The sequence below is a fragment of the Eurypyga helias genome, unplaced genomic scaffold (genome assembly GCF_000690775.1).
Source record: "Eurypyga helias isolate BGI_N326 unplaced genomic scaffold, ASM69077v1 scaffold7952, whole genome shotgun sequence".
NCBI classification, from domain to species: domain Eukaryota; kingdom Metazoa; phylum Chordata; class Aves; order Eurypygiformes; family Eurypygidae; genus Eurypyga; species Eurypyga helias.
In genome coordinates this window covers 24468-45371 of record NW_010236573.1, presented here as the reverse complement: position 1 = coordinate 45371, position 20904 = coordinate 24468, and the positions used below count along the sequence as shown (strand labels likewise).

Here is a 20904-nt window from a genome sequence, read left to right as displayed (position 1 = left end):
TTACGTATGCAGAAGCTGTCTACACTTGTGCCTGCCTCTGGCTGTGAAAACATCAGGAGTAGCTGCTCTTGCTTTCGTTATCTTTTTGTTTAGACATACGGCACTTTTTCCACTTTTCCTACTCGAGGAATGTCCAGTTGCTCAATTTGGTCCCTCTGATGCCTAGATGCATGAGGCTGGCTGCTAGGATCATTGGTTTTCTCTTTTTCTGCTCCATAATACTAATTTCTGATTTCCTGGACATCTTGCAGCCAGATTACTTGGTGAAGTTCAGTGTCTGCACGGAGAGTGAGACAGACCGGTGTCTCTGCTGTCTGACACGTCCTGCTCCCTCCCTTTAAGGCTTTTCTCGGAAGGTCTCAGGGATGCTACGCACTGTCTCCCCAAGCAGTCATTGCTCTACCAGCCCCGAGCTACACACCCCCTGCACACAGGCAGCCTTGCTATTGCGTGTTTGCCCCTGCTTGCCAGCCAGCTCCTACACACACTGCTGCCGGAGATCCCTTGCTAAACCGGCTTTCCATGGTAGTTTCTCTCCAAGGAGTGAACACAGCCTTTCTGAAGCAGCGCTCCTCAATATTCCACCTTTGTGCCACCCACGTGTAAGCTGATCAAGGGAGTCTAAACTCTGATCCACAACATCGAGTGCTCGTGACTGCTCTGTGCACCACTCCGCTGCTTAACTCTGGGCTGGAAGGATGGAGTTTTTACTCCTTTACTACCCATTTACTTTTCTGTTCCTCGCATTTCTAGTCCTTTACCAGGTGAATCCTGCATTCAGATTCTACTGCAAGAAGAACTTCTATAAGTTGTGGATCACCACCGTAAGCATTCCGGTTATTATGATCAGTATTCCTCGTGGACGTAACTTGGAAAACATCCGGTAAGTTGTCTGTGGCTTCTTTCCGCTCTGGGCATGGATACAGTCAACCTTCCCTCTGCTTTGGAGGGTCCTGGGAGTTGCACTGCAACAGGGAGGAATTGGTTGTGTATTGGTGTGGAGAGCTGCCAGGATTCAGTGCCAAGGGATGTGGGTTTCAGTATTGTATTTGAGTTGAGAGGAAGAAAAAGGAATGGTGGAAGGAAAGGATGTAAAAAGTGACATAAATTTGGCAAACTAGGTAATGCCAACAAACTGGATGTAATGCACAGGTAAAGTAACACTGGTTTTTAGTAAAATTCTCGTATCTGATCCTCAGAGATGGATTCCTTCCTCCACGTCATTCCCTTTCTAAGTTGTGTTAAGAAAGCTCTGCAGGGGCTCTTCTCCTTCTCGACTCTGTTCTCAGCCAGTGCCCACCTGAGCAGGCATGAGCAGACATTACCAGGGTGCAGTGCTGGAGCCTGTGTTGTCACTGATGTCCCCATCCCTGCAATTCCAGCCGGGTGCCCCCAGGTCTCTGAACCCATCCCCTTAGTGCCCATCCCCTCTCTCCATCTGTTACTGCCTCTGCAAGGAACTGCCAGACCGACCTGGAGCTGGGGGTACAGCTGGGATTAGCAGCGGTGGACATTAGTAACCTGGGGTGTGGGTTGAGGGGGGGCTAGAAGCTGACTGCTATAGAGCAGCACAGTGCTTGTAGCCTCCCTCGGGAAGTGGCGCAGAGGCAGGGTTTACTTCACTGTTGTATGCTGCACTGGGAGTACATATCACTTAATTGAGCCTTTCACTTTTTAAGAAATTTTCTTCAGTTCTTGATTTTGGTGCCTGACTATTCTTTTCTTTATTTTTCCAGTATCTGTTAAAATATGGCTACCAGAATTTCAGGCTAATGTCACCCAGAGGCAAAATCATAACTCTTTCCAGAGCGTGGGCAATAGCAGCATTAGGTGCGTGGCATGTTTATGGCAGCCTGCGTTCACGATTCAGCAAGGTGGGCAGGGTCGCAGAGTACAAACAGGTGCACTGTGAATTTGGGCATTATCTAATATTTGGCTGATCCACAGAATTGCTGTAGCTGAAGTTGCGAGACCTCGCTTGAAGAAAACCTATCATCAGGTGTATTTGTCTTCTCTAATGAAGTGATGAGCTGAGGAGGTGTGCTAGCTGCTTTTCTCCAAGCCACGGGTCAAATCTAGGGGTGTGGATAAACAGGCTCCTCTGCAGGAGCAGGCTGTGAGATGGGCTGGCTTGGAAGAATGGTGTTTGGTTCCTTTACCCCATTTCAGCGTCCATTTGGCTTATGTCTGCTCCCTTTTTCCAGGTTTTTGCGCATGTCATTCATGCCACTCAAATACATCTTTGGGATCAAGGTAGTGGTGAAGGGCAAGGAGAACCTCAGGACTAAGAAACCTTTCGTCGTCGTGCTAAATCACCAGACCTCCCTTGACATTATGAGTATGTGGTGATCCTGGCTCCTGTTCTTGGCCCCAGCTGTCTGTATGGGAGGGTGGTAAGAAATCCCAAGTACCACAGGCAGAGGGGCAGGAGTGGCTGCTAAGTAGTCCATTACCAGCTAGCCCCAGCCCCAGGCTGTTCTTCAGGGTATCAGAGCCCAAGGGGTATTTTTGCGTCAGCTTCATCCTTTCCGAGAGAACAGGGATGAGAGTAGCAGTTGACCACATCCGTGTCATAGCAGCTCTCCTGCAGTGTCAGCAATAGTCCTCCTCTAAGTGGGTGGTTGGTCCAGAGTCCCCCAGAATCCCTTTGCCAACCTGTTTCTGATCCTACGAAAACTGGGTAATTTCTCAGGCACGGCATTTCCCAGAGCAGAAGGGCTGTACCCCAGAATCTGGAGGAAATCTCAGTGCAGATGACAACATGTTCTATCCTTGTTCTTCCCTCCCAGTGATGATGGACATATTACCAAGCCGCTGTGTGCCCATTGCCAAGAAGGAAATCCTATACATGGGCACTTTTGGCCTGGCATGCTGGCTTTCGGGACTCATTTTCATTGACCGCAAGAAGAAGGAAGAGTCTGTCTCTGCCTTGACAGAAGTGGCACGCTCCTTGCACAAAGAAAATGTGAGTGGGGAGAACTCTTTGGTGAGGAGCCCCTGGAAAACATGAACCTTGATGTGGCTGGAAAGGGATTTTTGTCTCTGGGCTGGGCACTGAGCAGGACAGAGAAAGAGCATCTCTGGTGGGGTCAGTGTGTGGTGTGTCCATAAAGTGCTTGAAGTGGAGGAAGGGGATGTCTCGGTGTGGTCAGGAGCAGACAGATCAGTCCCAGGGGAGTATGCCTGTGCAGTGGCTTAACCGGAGCTCCCTCATCCATCTCAATGTCTTCTCCCTCCTGCAGTACCGTGTCTTGGTCTTCCCTGAAGGAACTCGCAATCATGGAGGCTCCATGCTGCCCTTCAAACGTGGGGCTTTCCACCTGGCTGTGAAGGCCCAGGTGAGTGCCTCCTTCCTCCTGCCTCTTGGGGTGTGGTTAGCCTGCCATGCTCTACCAGCACCAAAGCCTATATGGGCCCTGGTCCCTGGCTCCGTTTGGATGGAGCATGTATCCAGGAGCCCAGCAGGTAGCATAGGAGGGGACTGTTTCTGGGACAGGTGGAAAACCTTCATGACTCAGCTTGGGTAAAGAAGTGGGGGGACCTTGACAAGACCCCTGGATCTCCTTGGGGTGGGTTGGGGGGTGGTGGTGGGAAATTTCTGCTGAGCTGAACATACTGATTTGGCAACCCACACTTTTTTTGCCTAAATACAGAGATGAAAATGCAAAAAACAACAGTAAGAACATTGGGGGTTACAGTTAAATGATCTAAATATCCCTCTGAGTATCTACGATTAAGCTGACCAGAGTAGTTACCAGCAAGGTGCAGGAACACCAGTTCCCTTTTTGGGGAAGGAATGGGGAAATCTGTGGATTTACAATAGACTGCCTCCCCTCCAGGTCCCCATTATTCCTGTAGTGATCTCTTCCTACTGCGACTTCTACAACCGGAAGGAGAAGAGGTTTACAACAGGTGAGGATGACGTGGGGCACAGAGCAGGCTGGGTGTTGGTGTGAGCTCCATCCTTGGAGGAAGCCGTGAGGTGGGGGGGACAGAGGACCATGTGCCATGTGGAGACAGCCAGACCACAGCAGTTTCTGTCTTCTTGGGAGGGGAGGAAACGGGAGATTTCAGGCATCACTTTTGCCTGCCCCCTTGGATTTCTCACAGTCTGTCCAATATCCATATGAGGGAACCTGGAGAAGCAGCAGAGTCCTGGGGCAGGTCCTGCTGCTGGCCCCACCCGCTGTCTTTGGCTCTGCAGGTGCATGGAGGGTTGGGGAGCAAACATAAACAGAGAGAGCTCTGAAAAAGTCATGCTGAGAATGTGTCTCCTCCCAGTTACCCTGTTCTTTCCATGTTTCATCCATTTATGGTGACAAAAATTTCTGCTGGTCACTGATAAAAATTTCTGGGGAAAAAGTGATGGAAGTGTTGGGCTTCAGAAGGAAAGTGCAGAAAAATATCTTCCAAATTCCAACAGGGAAAAGTAACCCATCCTGTTCCTCCACTTCCTTCACTGACACCCACCTCAAAATGGGCTTCTGCCACTTCCCACCCTCCCCCAAGCCAGCCCAGCTCTTTCCTAAGGGGGAGATTTGCATCTGAAATTCTTATTCTGCCCATTGTGTGTACCTGGGTGTAGTCATTCATTTCCTTGCAGTCAGGCACCTGGGAGAGGGAGTCGGTGCAAATGTTAAACAGTGCATTGTTTATTTCTTCTCATCTTTCACCTGCTGGGTCTATCCTGTCTCTCTTGGTCACACACAAAAGTCTTTTGGTACTGGAAGCATTCCCTGAAATGGGGGTCATCCATCCCCATCTCATCCCTTCTCAGCTGGGCAAGGAAGATAGATTTCCCAGAGGCGTGCTCTAACAGAGTGGGGAGGGATCTCAGGAGCAGATGAACCTTTTGCTTTAAGCAAGGTCAGCTCCAAATATGGATGAGTTTGCTCCTGCACCTTGTCCAGCCAAGTTTGGAGTAGCTCCATGGAAGGAAATTCCACAACCTCCCTGAGCATTTCAGTAAATGTTATTTGTAGTTGCATGTCCATTTGCCTTTATAATAACCTCACCCTGGGAGTTAGGGCTTAGCTGACCTCTAGGCCCTTTTCCTAATTTCCTAGTGTCCTGTTCTTCTGGGAAGCTCTTCCCTAGGCTTTCGTTTTACCTCCCTTACATGGCTTTGCTACCAAAATTTCCAGATTTCACTTCCTAGCACACATGTAAAGGATTCAAGAAAGTTAGAAACTAGCACAGACACTCCCCAAATTCTCAGGTGGGTATCTGCTCGTGTCGCCGCTGGCCAGAACGAGGGCCACTGACTCCAAGAGCAGAAGAGCATGATGACAGCCCCCCCAGTATATTTTTCCTGCATGCACCAGTCTGTTGCTTCGGCGCTTCCCAAGAGGAGTATGATACACCTTGGCCAATCGTGGCGTTCTGGGCACAGTTGCTCTCGTCCCAAGGTGTGTTTCTGGAAGGAAGGACTCAGCTGAATTCAGTATATGTGGATCAGAGCACAGCCAGTTTGGATGTGTTGTATTACAGACATCCCATTCTCTAGACAGAGGCTGAGGTCTTTCCACTGTGAAAGTTATTGCGCTTCTACACCACTCAAGTATTCCCTTCCCCCTCTCTGATGCTCCTGTCTCACTCTTCCAGGGAAAATCATCATCCAGATCCTGCCAGAAGTGGAGACCCTTGGCCTGGGCCCAGACGATGTTCCCGAACTCACCGAACAGGTCCATGACTCCATGTTCACCACCTATCAGGAGATATCAGGAATGCTGAATGGGGCTTCCCATTAGCGATCCCATCTTCCAGCTCCAGCTCTGTGTGTAGCAGCTGAGGGGCAGGGCATGGCAACCACAAGAAGGTCTGGCAACAGAGACAACCATAGATCACAACGCTAGCATACCAGAGACAGGGAAAATGTCCGCACAGGAAGAAAATCTTGGAAGCAGAGGGGGTGAAATGGTCACCACGTGGATAACACAGTAGGTAGCTGGACATTTCTTTGTAACCGTAACCCTGAGAACTTCTCTCCAGCTGGACACCAGGCAGAGCTGCACCATTCCTGTGAGCATCTTACAATCAACCTTTCCTATTCCCAACCAACAAGGTGGAGGCATTTATCCCCAAACCCGTGGCCTTCCTGCCTGGGAAAGTGCCTGTCCTGGGGTTGGAGGGCTGCCATGTGCCCCTGGAAGCACACTCAGGACAAGGCACTGTCTCCTGCCTCTTTCCGTGGGGTGGGCTTGGGAGGTGCCTCTGCCATGAGAGAACACAGCCAAAGCAGCTTTGGGAGAGGAGAATTAAAGACCTTACATGTGCCTCCAGGAGTTGGTGGTTTCTTTGGTTTTCTTAGCCTTCCTTTTAAGCAAAGCAAGATTCTGCTTCCAGTGGTTGGGCAGATCTTGAAAGCGTGAGGGGAACATGCCTGGAGACTCAGAAACTGGAGACAAACAGCAAAAACATGTTGCCTAACATCCTTGCTGTGCCCTGCTAATCTCATCATTTTTAACATCACCTATATATTTTTCAGTTCAGACACATTCTGGGAGCTGCAGCTCCAGATTTCTGATTGCTGTCTGGTTTTGCCCTGGCTTCTAGGTGTCAGAGAATGGAATCTTGCCTTCCTCTGCCCAGGGTCACCACAGCCTTTTCCCACTCCCCACGCACTGGGGGCTTACGGAACAGCGTGGTTCCCAAGCTCCATCACTCGTGCAGTGCCCTGGATGCCCTGTGGGTCTCCTCTGGGCTCCCTGGGTGGCGGGTGGGCAGCATGGGGCACTGGGCTGACATGGGCACGACTTGCCAGCACCCCCCCCTCTCCCCATGGCAAAGCACACATGCAGATGCTGTAGCCATGGGATTTTACCAAACATCTCCTTTATCAATCCTTATCAGAGGCACCTACTCCACCCAGAACCTTCACCCATCACTCTGCCTTAGGCTGCCACCTTCTCACTTCCAGGAATCCCCTCCTTCCCTCCTGGTTGTGCCAAGGAATGATGGAAACTTAATTTTTACATTTGGATTTATTGACTTAATATGGTCTTAATATGATCATCCCAGCCTAATGATTACTTTTTAGCCCTCATATTTGCAGTTTACATACCAGAATCAATGCCAAATGCAGGTGAATGCGTAAAGTGCGTTTTATGAATGCCCAGCACACCCAAACACCCACATCTTCGCTATGGGCTTTAAGCAAAAGGTGTCTTTAGGCTCCAATATGCAGCTGCCATTCTCCAGCGTCTTCAGAAGCTGAACTCTCACTGCTCATTAGAAACAGCCTGAACAGTTTATGTTCTTGTGCAAGACAAGGAGATAGATAGAAAAGTTCTGGTAAAGAGTACACAAACTTGCTAATTTCTGAGCAGGCAACAAAGGAATGTGATTTTGAAATGCAAGCACACCAGCTTCCAGATTTGACACCCATTCAGGATGGGAATTAAAAAGTGTCTTGATTGTGCCTTTAAAGAGCCATAAAGCATCCAGCACCTAACCAAGTCTTGCACAACTCTGAGCGCTTTTAGGGTAACAGACAATAAGATGTCATTACCCTTCCATCTGAATACTTCCATTACCGAAAGCCTTTAAAAATAAATGATATAAAAATCACAGTGGAGCAAATAAACCAGTATACACAGTCTCGAGCTCCTCTCTAGGAAATCATGTGCTGAGTGAGGTCCAGTTGACCGCAGTCAGCTGAGCATGATGTACAGGCAGCAGTTTCCCAAGAGCAGCTTAGTGCCTCTGTTGGGAGTTTCCAGCGCTGATCTGATGAGCGGGATTAGAAACTGTCAAGGAAGCAGAAAAAGCTATTGAGAGGCAGAAAGCCTTTCTGGGACAAAATTTTTCTCCCCACATTATTATTTGACTTTATAGCTTAAAAAAGTCACTAATGAATGGGTGGACTGAGTATTCACAGGGGCCAGGAATAGGCTGGATTTCCAGGGATTTCCCATCTGGTTGGAAGAGGAAGAGGCAGGCCTCTGAGGGATGATGAAGGTGATGGATTGCAAGGAGCCTAGGCTAACAGCATGTCTGCTTCCAGTGGTGTCTGAGTGGGTCTGAATGAATGGTCTAGGGCTTTTGGGGGCAGAGTCACTGTGATGACCTTAACTCATTTATTTCTTTAGGCACAAAAGAGTCTGACCTTGTAGGAGATTAATTATTTTTGACAGAACTGAAACTTACCTTTTGTGCCACTCTCAGGTCCGTATTTCCAGGGTGAGAGGTCAAGTGCACCAATCTCATGACAGTCAACAAAGTCCTTAGGATAACTGTTGACCTTGAAGACATCCCTGGGTATCTTTTTGATACGAGTGTTGTCACAGATCACTCTGGACAGCGAGACTTTTCTCAGTGCGCGCAACTGCTGCGGAGTGAAAACTCCGGGTCTCTCCCACCAGAATCTGCAAGGATATTTTCAGAAGCTGTTTATACTCTCCTTGAAAGTGTTGGGTGCTGGTTACTTGCCAAGATGGGAAACTAGACAAGGTGAGTCTCTGCTCAGGTCCACCTAGATTCATCAGGCAGCTTGCACACCCATTTGGAAAGAGGTGTCTCCAGGTCTGGATGCTGCCACTCAGCTGCCAGTGCAGAGAGCCTGCCTCGTCCCTGCAGAATCACTGGACTGCTGGCATGCAACGACTAATCCTCCCCTTTTGTACCCTCAGAGCAAATGTCACACCTCAGGCAGAGACCACTCAGCTCATCACCCACGGCCTGGTGCTCCTCAATGGCATGGGGCTGTAGGAATGGGTTGCAACAAGGAGCCCTTTCACAACGGGGCTAAAATCGAGGTTTGAGCCTTGCTGGGAGCACTCCCTGGCATGTTGGAGATGGGCTGGATTAGTGTGTCACATGAAATGTTGGCATTTTTTTCCCCCCTAATAAATGGGAAAGGTTTGCTCTCAGAGCTACCTACCTGTCCCCATCACGCAGGTTTCTGAACTGGGTGCCAATGATGCAGGCCAGGAGGGGTCCAACTCTGCCCCGAGGAACAAAGGGTTCTGCGACTGCCCCAATCCAGAGGTCAATATTGTCCGGTGTCCCATACAACTTGATGAACTTCTTGGCCAATTTGGAATTGCCTAGCACCTTGGATAATTCTTCCACATTTTGAGGCTGGGAGAGCCCACAAAAGCGCCTCCAGGCATTGTAACCTGCAAAAGCAGGAACAGGAGCTGGTCAGGATCATGTTTCCCCAGCATCACGTGAAAGCTGAATTCGCTCGCTTTCATCTGTGTCTTCCGTACCCCACATGCTCTCTCTTTGCAATACAACCAACTGTTGTTTCTACCCCTCTTTAATGTATTATCCCAACTATCATCTTTGCTTTCCAAGTCTTTTGTCTTTGTCTTAAATCCCTCAGAAAAAGATCTTTACAATAGGGAGACTTTTTCTTCCCTGAGCTTACCTGTCTATCCATCTACCACCCTCAAATCAAGGTACCACCCTCAAATCAAGGTACTGTTTCTTCCCATTGGTATGAAAAAAGCTTAGTACATTAGTGGAACTGCTACAAACATCAGAGGAAGAAAGCACAGACGTGTGGGACTTGTGTCTCCTTACCTGGAAGGCCATGGTCTCTTCCCCGTTGAATGTTCAGGGCTCCTAGATCCAGACCCATTATCTCTGTCTGTTCAAAAAGACGGTTCTGAAGCTCCTCAACAAGCAGTTGATTCTGTTTCATCAGTTTTGCACGATCAACCACCATGCCCCGTATCAGTGGGTCAACGCCACCTGCGTTGGTTGCAAATCAGGAAAAGACTTTTTGTCCCAAGTTCCAGCTTTGCCCGTTCGTTCTGTGCAGCTGAAACAGTGCCACATGAGATGTCTGCTCTACTCTGGGCCGTGTGGGGTTCGCCTGTCTCAACATCTAGTGGTGCCTGGGTGCCAGGCAGAACCAATGTTAGGCTGTGTTTGGCGACAATTCTGCAGAACAGAACTGTCCTGCTGCCCCACGTTTAGCAGACCACTCATCTCCCTGCAGCCCCTTGAGTAGACATGACACCAGCACCTTCCACGCTGAATAGTACCGTAATTCGTGTGAGACCAGTTAAATAAATGGAGCTAAAGCAATTTTTTGGAGTCTAGACTCATGTGTCTTACCAACTGACCTCCACCTGAGTGTCTGCTTCAGGACCAGAGCAGGGCTGCTGGCTGCCCCACGTTCTTACCTTCCATTATAATTCTCCACGTAGCGCAAAAAGTCAAATGAAGAGGGACGTGGGAGGATGAACCCAAAGGCTGGTAACGGTCACCCAGACGGGATACAAAAGGCTGTACTGACGTATGACCAAATCGGAAAGCCAGGGAGAAAACATTTGCCACTGTAGGATCCACATTCTCTTTGTAGCCACTATACAAAGGGATCCACTTCCTGGTCTCCTCCGCGAGCAGAAGTGGGAGGTAGTCTCTGTATGTTATTATCTGAAAAAGCACAAAGGCAGAGCAAGTTGTCAGCAGCTGGCTCAGAAATGCCATCAGAGTCAAGTTCAGAGCATGAACGTAGCAGAGTTCATTAAGATCCTCAGAAAAAAGAGCAATAATGTGAGCTTGGCATAATATATTAAAATTATTTGATGTAATAAGCAATTGATAAACTGGTAAAATAATGGATAAAAGCTCTCTGGATACCCATGCTGCCTCAGATAGACCATCTTCATTCATAATTATTTCCGACTCCCACAAATAACTCCACTAGATACACAAAGCAAGGTTTTTCTCCTTTTCCTGGAGGAAAAGGCCATTCCTAAGCATGCAGATGACAAACAGCGAGCAGAGATCAGTACCTGGTTTATGGCAACTACAATCTTTCTAGTCTCTTGGTAAAGCTTTTCTCCATCCCAGTGAGGGTTTAATTTCCTCAGCTTTCGAACCAGGCGGTTGTGCTCACGTAGAAAGACAGTGTGCAGTGCAGAAAGTCCCAGGTTTTCAGTTACTCTTTTGTCACCTACAAATGAAAATATTTTAGGAATTTTGTAACTTACCTTTTATTTCAACAGCAGGTTTTTGTGTTGGGACAGACAAGTAACAACTGAGAGTCAGTGTTACGGGCAGTAGTGCTCATGGTTAAGTTTCCTAGCAGTCATCCTTCATGCCAGATACTTCTTTCCAGCACAGACAAAACTACTTTCTGTCCAAACTATTTAACCAAAACCATGGCTATTCTCATTTTTAAGAGTGCTGTGTTTTGACTCATCAGCTTGTTTACATTTCAGATAAACTTCTAGGCTTGTCTTCTCACGTAGGCTGAGATATTTAAAATACTAAAAATTTAGAATGCGGTACCAGGGAGATTTAACTAAATTGACTAAGAGCATTTAATTGTTAGCACTGAGTTGAAAACTGAATGATGAATTCTAGGTAGGAGACAAAAAACAGTCACTGGGAAGTTTTAAGCACTGGTGATTATCCTATTGAAAATTTCTCCTACCTTTGAAAAGACTTTTTAAATGGAAGATTATTTGCTGTAACTTTTTGGGGGGAATTAAAATTAATTCTATGTGTCTAAGTAAACAATTATTGTTCAATTATTATTCTTTTTTAATCTGGGGGAGGGTCCCCGGTCTGTCACCTTGCACAAGCATGTCTTGCAGTGCATTAACGAAATATAAAGAGATATCAGGCACCTGACCATAAGATCCTTTTTGACTTTATGGGCCACTGAAAACTAGACCCCAGGTGCACCTTACCTGCTTTAAAACAGGGGATATTCATGCTCTCGTTGGTGAGAACACAAACGCTTTTCGTTTTGTTCTCAAAAGGCAACAACTCCAGCCCCGCATCAGTAAAGTTCTGGTTCACAGCCATCAAACCCAGCTGGTTTGTCTGATTTCTAATGCTCTTTGCCACAGACTCTTCGCTGCCATACACCGTGCTGGCATCAATGAAGGAACTGACGGCGTTGATCTGCTCACGAGTAAACGTCCTGGGATTGCACACGGATGCCGACTGGATGAACGGCATGCAGGAGTTGGGCTTCCGCATCCGTGGGTCATCAGGGGGAAACTAAAAGCCAACAAACATAAGCAATGTCTCAGGAAGTCATGTGGTTTTATTTTGAATGTCTTAAGATAACGCGGGATGGAATTAAGGTCAGGGTACCTTGATCGGGAAGCAAGGGGACTTGAAGGCACAGTTGGTCTCGCAGTGAAGCTCCGGGCTCGCTCCTGCACCGCTGGCAGGGGCTAGGTCTATGTCGTGGTTGACCCACTGGCCCCATTGCATGAAGACAAGAGAGAGCGCTTGATCCTGAGTGACATTCTCGTTGGCTGTGTGAGCAATTTCATTTGACACTTTTCGAACCTGCAGAAAAATCAAAATGTGTGCGACTGCCTCTACCACGGCGAAATTCCCTCTCAGCGTAACACCCTCTACGAGATCATGCATAACATGAGCTTAGATAAGCTCATAACGGTTAATTATGGCATTAATCACCCATGCTGTGCTCCAGCTTTATCAACACAGACATGATAAGTAGCACCCTCTTGACTCCATGGTCCTTCAGCCAAGCCCAGTGTCCTGGTTTTAGTTAAACCACGACACCCAGCTTCATGGAAAGCCTTTTGTGGTTGAAACCGATGGATGTGCACACATCCAGGGAGTCAAGAAGGTGGCTGGGGAACACCCAAGCCCTATGGTTTGTATAAACATCCTGGTGTAACTGAGCATACTGCGGTGCTGCCCGCATCAAACCTTCGGATGCACACGTTTGGAAACGTTACGTTGTCCGTGCTTTGCTTAGCGAAGTCTTCACAACCTTTTTGCTCCTGTCTGTCTCCACAAAAAAATGTCACCCCAAGCCATGGCTCAGTTGAAGAAAACAAACCACAAATTAGCACCTGGGATCAGAGGAAAAGATCAAGCAATTTGCACTCTAGATGCTACCACAGATTTGTTTCCGATAGATGCGGTGAGGGCAGTGTCCGCTCCCGTTATCTGGACAAGAATAACAGTTCTCACCAGTGGGAGTGGAAATCCATTGTACAGCTTTCCTTCAGTTGCTCCTCTGGGAACAGACACTCCATCTTCATACACTGCTGGGAGCCAGCGAGCAAACGCGCGGTTCGAGGACCCCAGATAAGAACGTTTTCTGGAGCATCACAAGAAGAAAAGCAAACACCAGTGTTATTTCAGAAACGAAGAGGCTTGTAGAGACTAACATTCTGCAGCCCTTAATCCGCATCTGGTTACTCTGCTAAGAGCTGACAGAAAACACTGAGAAATAAATAATACCCAAATTATTACTACAGAGAAAAATGAACTTTTTTGCCATTACAAGATTCCTCATGCCATTATATTAGTTTTATTTGGCATTTAAATGTCTGTAGCACCTCTGTCCCCACTGCTGCCCCACATAAAAGTCAGTCTCACAGTAGGGCCATCACCAGTGGTGAGGGTGACCGTGACTTTGTCCAGCTGAGGGCTGGAATGGAATACCTAGAATTTACAGCAGTGTGCTGTGAAATAAGAGCATGCCCTACAACAATTGCCACTCCGTGGCTGCAGAAATTCCATCAGATATGAAGAACCCAGTACCGCCACACTCTTGTTCTGATTGCTATTACTGTCCTTGCAGGCAGGGTTTTGCAAACAATTCGGGTGCTATGTCATGGTGTGTGGCTCAAGCTGAGTAAGACCCTTGGAAAAATATTAATATATCACGGAGTACCCTCACTTCCGAGTGCCCCGTTGTCTCACTGGCAGACCAGTAAGTTAGCAAACTCAAGGATAACCCTTACCCTGAGCCTAAAAGTCAGCATGGACATGGCTGTCCTTGGGGAGCTGAAGGCTCTGGGGCACAGGGGTGAAGGCACAGACTGACTGTAACACTAGCACCATGAGTGTGAGCTCCCTCCACGTGTGATGCTGACTCGTGCTACATCTTCACATCCGGCACATCTCTTCCATGCCAGATGTGCATCAGATGCAAGTCCCGCTCAGACTTGGGGGCTGGAGTTAGCACACCAGGCAGCAAATCTATGGCAGAACAGGGCAGCGAGTCCTGAATTCCAACTATCAGGCTGGAAATTTTGCCATCTTCTGGTAAAAAAAGGCAGCTAAGAAGGAAATAAGCTAATGTATTATCCCAGGTTTGAACCAGGAGGGAAGCTATGTGCAAAAGCCTGAAGAGCTCATTCTTTCAGATTAAGGAAGTAGAATACATGAGGCTGAAAGAGCCAAGAATTGAAGTCTTATTTATTTTGTAACCTTACACATCAAAACAGTATTCACACAGACATGTTGATAGCTGAGTATTTTCATATGAACCAGCCTGGGGAAATTAGCATTATGCATGCTACAGAAGAGTGGAGGGGTGACTTCCTGGAGCCTCAAGCTGAGTGAGAGGTTGGCTGTCATAGCCCCCAAATCTGCTTTCCTCAGCTTTTCACCTCCCCTCACCCTGAGAAGTCCCTTCCTTCATCCAAAGCAGCACATGGAGGGCAATGGGCTCAAATCTGAAATTGTTAATAAATGACATCTTTTTCCTACCAGGCGTAGGTAGAAATGAGACATCTGTTATAGGCACCCCTAAAATGAGCATTTCACTCTTCTCGTCCTGTTGAAAGGTACTTATGCAAATGACCTTAAGCCATCTTTCCTGGATCAAAGTACAGACTTGAGACCCTCCTTATCCATAGAAATCCTACCTATTGTTGCACTCCCCAGTAATGGTCCGGTAAGTGTCATGCTTTGGGCATTTAATGGAACGAATCTGATAGTCACAGCCAGTTTTTTTGGTAATCACCTCCTTCTGTTTTCTATCTAGTAGGTCTGCAAGAGAAATCATGCAAAATAACATCTGCTCTTACTCATTTTTATTTTAGCTTCTTGGTATTCCAGGTCAACGTTTGAGTCAGCTGAGTCAGAGCTGTGGTTATATAAACAAGTGGTTTTTAAATTGTTAATTTGGTGCCTAAACCCTTTTGTGGATCAGCTCTCACCTCTGGGCCAGGGAAACTGGGTTGGCATGGAACAACTTTCCAAGGGAATACAGGGTGCATCGTCACCAGCAACGTTTTACCCAAACTGGGAACAAAATTACAAGCATGCAGAGTGGTGCAACCTGGGCAGGTGGGTGTGAGGACTCAAAGTGGAAGAAGGGTTTCTGTTCTCAGCAGCCAGTCTCCTGGCATTCAGCGCATTTCACCCCAAGTTTATCGCACTTATTGTTACGCAGTTTTTATCATCAAAAGTATGAGACAGGCACTGCCAAAGACGACTACTAAAACATCAGGTGGTCTGCCTGCCTCTGAGCATGCTTGAAGTCTATTGTGGGGAAGGGTTTTATCAACAGTTACTGGGATCACGGGAGAAGAGAGCTCTGACACTCCTGCTGTGGTAGATTTTCTGCTCTTAGCTGTTTGTAGGACATTTTGGTCTAAATCACATTACCTGTAACATTGAATATCCATTTCCCAGAGAATTGCAGCTTTATTTTGAGGAGTCTCAAAGTAGTTTCCAAGTAATCAGCAGCACGGACTGCAGATCTGGTTCTTCCTACAGGGTCCTTCAAGTGCTTCAGGAAATCCATTGGGTTGGCAACCTTTTCCTCTAGTTTTCTCTTTAAGCTGAACATAAAAGAGTCCCATGAAGCACCTTCTCTGAAATCAGACCTCCTCTGTCATGCTTGGCTGGGTGTACTTAGATGTGATGGGACTGCTGGGTGCCAGGCAGGCTCTGCTCACTTAGGACAAGCCGGCTGCTTATCAGCCCTGCACATCATCTCAGACAGATTTCCGCAAACAAGTAATTGTGATCCTGTATGTCAAGTTTGCGTTACGTCCTTGTCACTTTAAATTTTGCTATAACATGGGAAAAGCTAGATCAGCGGAAAACTTGAGTTATTCAGTGACTGGATAAAGTTTTACATCCAGTATGTACGAGACATGTTCTGTGACCAGAGAGACAACCTTGGCCCTGTTGCTTCTCTTCCTGGTCCCATGGCTCTTCCTTGCACAATGAAAAGCCTTCTGTAGGGTGGAGACTTGTCCCCAAAGCATACCGCTGCCTTTTGGAACAATAAATGGTGGGATACCCGGGTTTTGACTTCCACAGAAACTTATTTCTGACAGAGTGCTCAACTGCACAACTGTCCCATGACTGTGGTCCTTCCGGAGAGAGGCAGCGCTTTAGCAGCGAGGAGAGGACCCGACATGCGTTCAGCATGAGCACCACGGACACCGAGAGGTACCCATGGCAGGGTGGGTGAGGAGGTAACCGCTGCGAGTGAGAAAGGGTGGCCCTGGAGACAGGACACTAGAACCCAGCCAAACTGAGCAAGAGGTTCTCTCCAACTACCACAGGGGGAGAGGGCCCTTGAACGAAGGCAAATAAGCATTGGAAAAACAGAAGAAACACACATTTTTTTCTCTTATTTCCTTATACTGTTGGGTCCCATGAAAAAGGACTCACCTTTCTCGTGCATTCAAATACGCTGCGTCTACCAGCTGCCTAGCTTCACTAATGCTGCTCAGAAGAGAGGATTCTGATAGCACCTCCGATTCCTCTACTGAGAAAGGAGAAAAAAGCAGAAATTGAGAATGCTTTGTAATGTATACAAGGAGCTACAGATGCCACCTCATTGCTAGGTACTGAGGTGCACTAATTTGCTTTACACGCAGTTCTCACTGCGCGTTTAGTGCTCCCCAGACACCTTCATCTTTGCTCATCTGCTTCGCCCCATTGCTGAGCTCCTGAAAGTCACCAGAGAAGTGACTGTAAAGCAATAGTTTATCACCCACTTCACAGAATTAGCTCTGATGGCTTTGGGAGGCTTTTAAGGAGTTATTTTTTCACACTTCTTTTTGAAGCTATATTTCTCTACGAGAAAGGACATGCACAGAAGAAGCGAAATATCTGGGACCCAGGTTTCCCACCATAAAATGATCACGTGCTTGGAAGATCTGCTGGTTAAATAGACAACCCAAGTTTCTTAGGCACTGACTTGACCGATAGCGGGTCAATCTACAGAATATTCAATTCTATATTGGAGCTATATCTAATTAGGAGCTCAGACTGCGTTTTGACTCACACTCATCCAAGCACAGTAGCAGCAGAATACGAAACAGAAACTTACTGTTTAACGAGGAGTCCAGTGCTTCGACTAAGCAGAGGGTGATGATGGATCCTAACAGAGTAGTTCTTGGCTTTATGCCTAGAGAGAAAGGCAACATAAATCTTCTGAATGGGCAAGGCTTCACTGAAGCACCGGAAGAGAAAGACAGGTTTGATTTGAGTATTTCTTTCAGGATCTAGTAATAAAATACAGCACCGCTCTGATCAGGTCTGTCAGCAGGACTCTGGCTTGCGAGGGCTGTAGTTGTAGGTCTTGGCAGGACACAGGGACATCCCTGGGGTGTGGGATGTTCAGTAAACTGGGCTGAGTAATTGCCAAGGAAGAGGCAGACAAGTACAGCCCAGGCTTCAGGGATGGAGGCTATCGGGAAAGTGTGTTGGAAGAGGGCAGTGTCCTGGTATCCTGCCTTTGGGAACATCCTTCTCAGGTGGCTAGTGTAGAGGTTAGACCCACATATCCCTCTCTCAGTCTTGTGATTGAGCAAGACAAGCTGCTATGGCTGGAGGACCTGTGCTAGACTTTGACCTCCTTTAGGAGTCATCTTTATGCTCCCCAAAATTTATTTCTATTCCTTTTTCACACTAACACTATAAACGTGTATCACGTGATCCCATCAGTGTTATATGCAACAGCAGAGTGCCTTCCCCAAGACGAGATCTTTAATCCAAAGGACACAGCTGGTTGTATTTTAAGTAATTTAGTCAATGAGTTAATTCTTAAGAATAGGAAAGACAAAATTTGGAAGAACTAATGAGCTTCCTACAGTGGGGCAGGTTATCTTACACTTAAAACCTGTGGAAATTCTTCAACCGTCCTCACAGGGATTGAAGGTTGCTTATTCCCTACAATCTTGCAGGGTTTTGTCGCATGAGGCAGGAAAGCTGTCTCTTCTCACCTCTCAAAATCAATGTACTGCACAGTTGGGGGCAGAAGGAAGTACAAGCGACCACCAGCTCCTAACGCTCTACTCTGCCTCCTCATCTCTTTAGGCTCACCCATGGAATGCACCAATACTCACACCAGAAATTTCAAAACAGCCAAATAGAGACAGAAAATTTAAAAGCACTGATCTTACCTGCCATCTCTGCAGAGCTAGTAGGTCTGTGAAAGAAGCCCTGCCTTTATAACACCTGCACCAGGTCAGAAATTAGCTGGGTCTGACCTGGGTGTGGCCAGAAAGGGAGAAACTGGGACCAGATTGAGCCAAGAGGAAATATCTGCTGGTTTGCTCTCCTGGATTAAGCAGAAAGGTGCACACTTTTCCATTCCTTCTGAGTAAATGTTGTCGTCCTTTTTGACAAGTCAGTAAAAAAGGAGAAAGAATAAAGGCACACATTTCTGCAGGTGAAAGAGATTGGCTTAATTTTATGATGGTAAAAGATGATGGTGGAATTTGGCTTCTTTTTCCCTGCCAGTTGATCAGTCTGATGGTTTGGGAAACCAGAAAGGGGTCGTTTTGCCAACATGCATTTGTGGAGTACACTGCGTTTCAATACAGCACCTCTGAATGGTGGACCTGCCAAAATTTGTATGCAGGAAAACCAAAGTTGCGTTCCATTTAAAATTGCTTAGTGAGATGGTTTGTATAATTAAACAGTAGTCAGATCATCAGGGATTTGGAAATGCATATAAAATAACTGCTGATCATTGCGGATGACAAAGTCTGCACAAAAACCAAGACAGTTTCACAGAACAGGCTCGAGCTGCCTCCAGGAAAATCATGTGCAGAGTAATATGGACAATCACTAAGTTATATCTTGCAAATAAGAAGAGGCCAGAGGTACAAAATGGGGATTCCATCCTGAAATATCCAGAAAGGACCACAGTATTGGGTCAGCTGAACACTTCTTAGGACAGCTATACAGTCGGAAAAAGGGCTGTACAAATGAGAAGGTAGCAGAGAGAATTTAATTCTTTGACCATCAGGCTGGTCACAGAAGACAATGCTGAATTCTGACTGACAATCAGCCATATAAATCTCAAGAGATTAAGTAGCCAATCCTTCCTACTGTTTAAATATTTTCACAGTTCTTATTAAGCCAAAATAAATACAAACTAAAGACAAGAAAGGAAGCTGCTAACAAACATGTATCATTTTAAATCTGGGGGAAGGAAAAAAAAATTGTGAAGGTCAGGTTTTCAGAAGCTAAAAATAGGATGTCAGTATTTTTCCTCTAAAGAAGAATTCAAAACCCAAAGCAGAAGCTGGTCCGTGGTATCAGAGAGACTGCTTACCCTGTCAGGCACTCTACCTTGTCCATCCAGCTTTCTGCCAGTACAATCTATGGAAGCAGAAGCACAGGTACCTGGAAGGTGGTTTTGCTATTTCTTTTGTTATTTTGACACGTGTCACTGCAATTGCATTCGTGCCTCAGTGACAGACTGGGATCCCCCGGTTGCCCTTGGTACAGGGACACCGTCTGCCTTCGAGGGTGTGCACCCTCATCTGCAGGTGGCCTGATGCTGCTCCCAAGGCTGTGGTCTCCTGCCATGCAAATGTGGCACTAACACTACCTGTGTCCTGCCAATCTCCAGCCCGGGTGTAAGAGCAGCATGCAGGGCTTTCACCTGTCCACAGGTAAGTTGTCCTATGTCACCTCCAACTAGGATTTACGGTGTTGTGCTGCGCTCTTCTGAGCTTCAGGAGAAAGCAGGGTATCCCGCCCGTGGGATGCTTCAGCACTGTTTTCTGGTCAGGACAAAGTGCCTTCGATTGCATCAGGTAATGGGATGCAGCAGTGAGGGGTGACCGCTGTTGGGGGTCCGGCAAAGCCAGCACTTGAGCAAGGCCGTCGCTGTTTTCTGAAACTTGGAAGATCAACAGGTGAAAACTTGCAAGTAGAAACTAAGTCGGAACATTTCTTTGAAGAAGAATAAGGTCTGTCTCATGACAGACCTTGTGGTTTCCTATGTTGCATAATACTGAAAAGTGCCATTTATTACAAGAGAAGAGCTGTCAGTTCTCTGTTGAACTCAGGCTTTTCTATAAACACATCCTGTTCTTCCCACTAGGCAAGGTTGTTTTGTCTGTAAATATCACAGGAATTGTAGATGAAAATACGTGTTCGCTACCGGTGACACAGGATTAGATAAGGGAAAAAAAAGTCAACAAATATCAACAACTCAGAGAAATATTGTGGGAATTCTGGTCAGTGCAACACAAGTCTGAGTCCAGCCAGGCTGCAAGAACCAGCGGGGGATAGGGTCTCCTCCAGGAACTCTCCAGACCACACCTTTTGCCCTTCTTAACCCCTTCAGACATCTCTTTCAAGACCTCGTCCCCTCCAAGCTCCTCTGTTTGGGTACCACGGCTCTTAAAGATCCCTCTGGTCCTCTCTGGTCACTCCACTGGGGCCTGGACTGCTCCCCACCCCTGTCCTTTCTATATGCACTGTGGACTCCCCCACACCCCTCCTTTTGGGCTCCAGTAATGTGCAAATCTACGCACCCTCGGCTGGTGCCTCCACTTGCCATCTGAAGGATGTCTGAACCCTTACCCTGAAATGAAACCTCAGCAGAGCTCTTCAGACACCAAATGCACAGCACTTCACCCTCAAAGGGGTTGGGGACGGTCATCCAGGGGCAAGTTTCCCATTGGATGCAAGGAGACAAGATGTGACGCAGACCTCGCACCTCCCTCCCTCTCCCGTGTCACCACCACTGACGCTGTGAGTGGTGCCCAGTGCCCTTTCCCAGCACTGCCGAGACGCTGTTCCCGTAGTAGCTCCAGGCGGGGCGGGTGACAGCGGTAACAGCGGTGTGCAGGAGGGCCAGGATGGCAGAACCCATGTCCAGGGTGGGATCGGGTCCCGTCACGGCCCCTGGGACAGGGTGACAGCCGCGGGCTCCTGTGGAGACCCTCT

At 47.4% G+C, this 20904-nt stretch overlaps 2 protein-coding genes across 2 annotated transcripts; one reads left to right on the top strand and one right to left on the bottom strand.

Annotated features, from left to right (window-relative positions):
- Positions 1–698: 698 nt before the first annotated feature.
- LOC104506245 (1-acyl-sn-glycerol-3-phosphate acyltransferase alpha-like) lies at positions 699–5750 on the top strand. Its single transcript, XM_010147135.1, has 6 exons — positions 699–883; positions 2205–2338; positions 2790–2965; positions 3243–3338; positions 3840–3912; positions 5605–5750. Exons 1-6 carry the CDS (start codon positions 699–701, stop codon positions 5748–5750), a joined length of 810 nt encoding a protein of 269 aa, XP_010145437.1.
- Positions 5751–7695: 1945 nt separating this feature from the next.
- LOC104506248 (eosinophil peroxidase-like) lies at positions 7696–20830 on the bottom strand. Its single transcript, XM_010147137.1, has 13 exons — positions 20707–20830; positions 16378–16474; positions 15358–15533; positions 14613–14736; positions 12925–13054; positions 12067–12267; positions 11655–11970; positions 10752–10912; positions 10137–10389; positions 9529–9699; positions 8882–9119; positions 8149–8366; positions 7696–7748 (listed from the first exon to the last, which is right to left on the bottom strand). Exons 1-13 carry the CDS (start codon positions 20828–20830, stop codon positions 7696–7698), a joined length of 2262 nt encoding a protein of 753 aa, XP_010145439.1.
- Between the last annotated feature and the right edge of the window lie 74 nt (positions 20831–20904).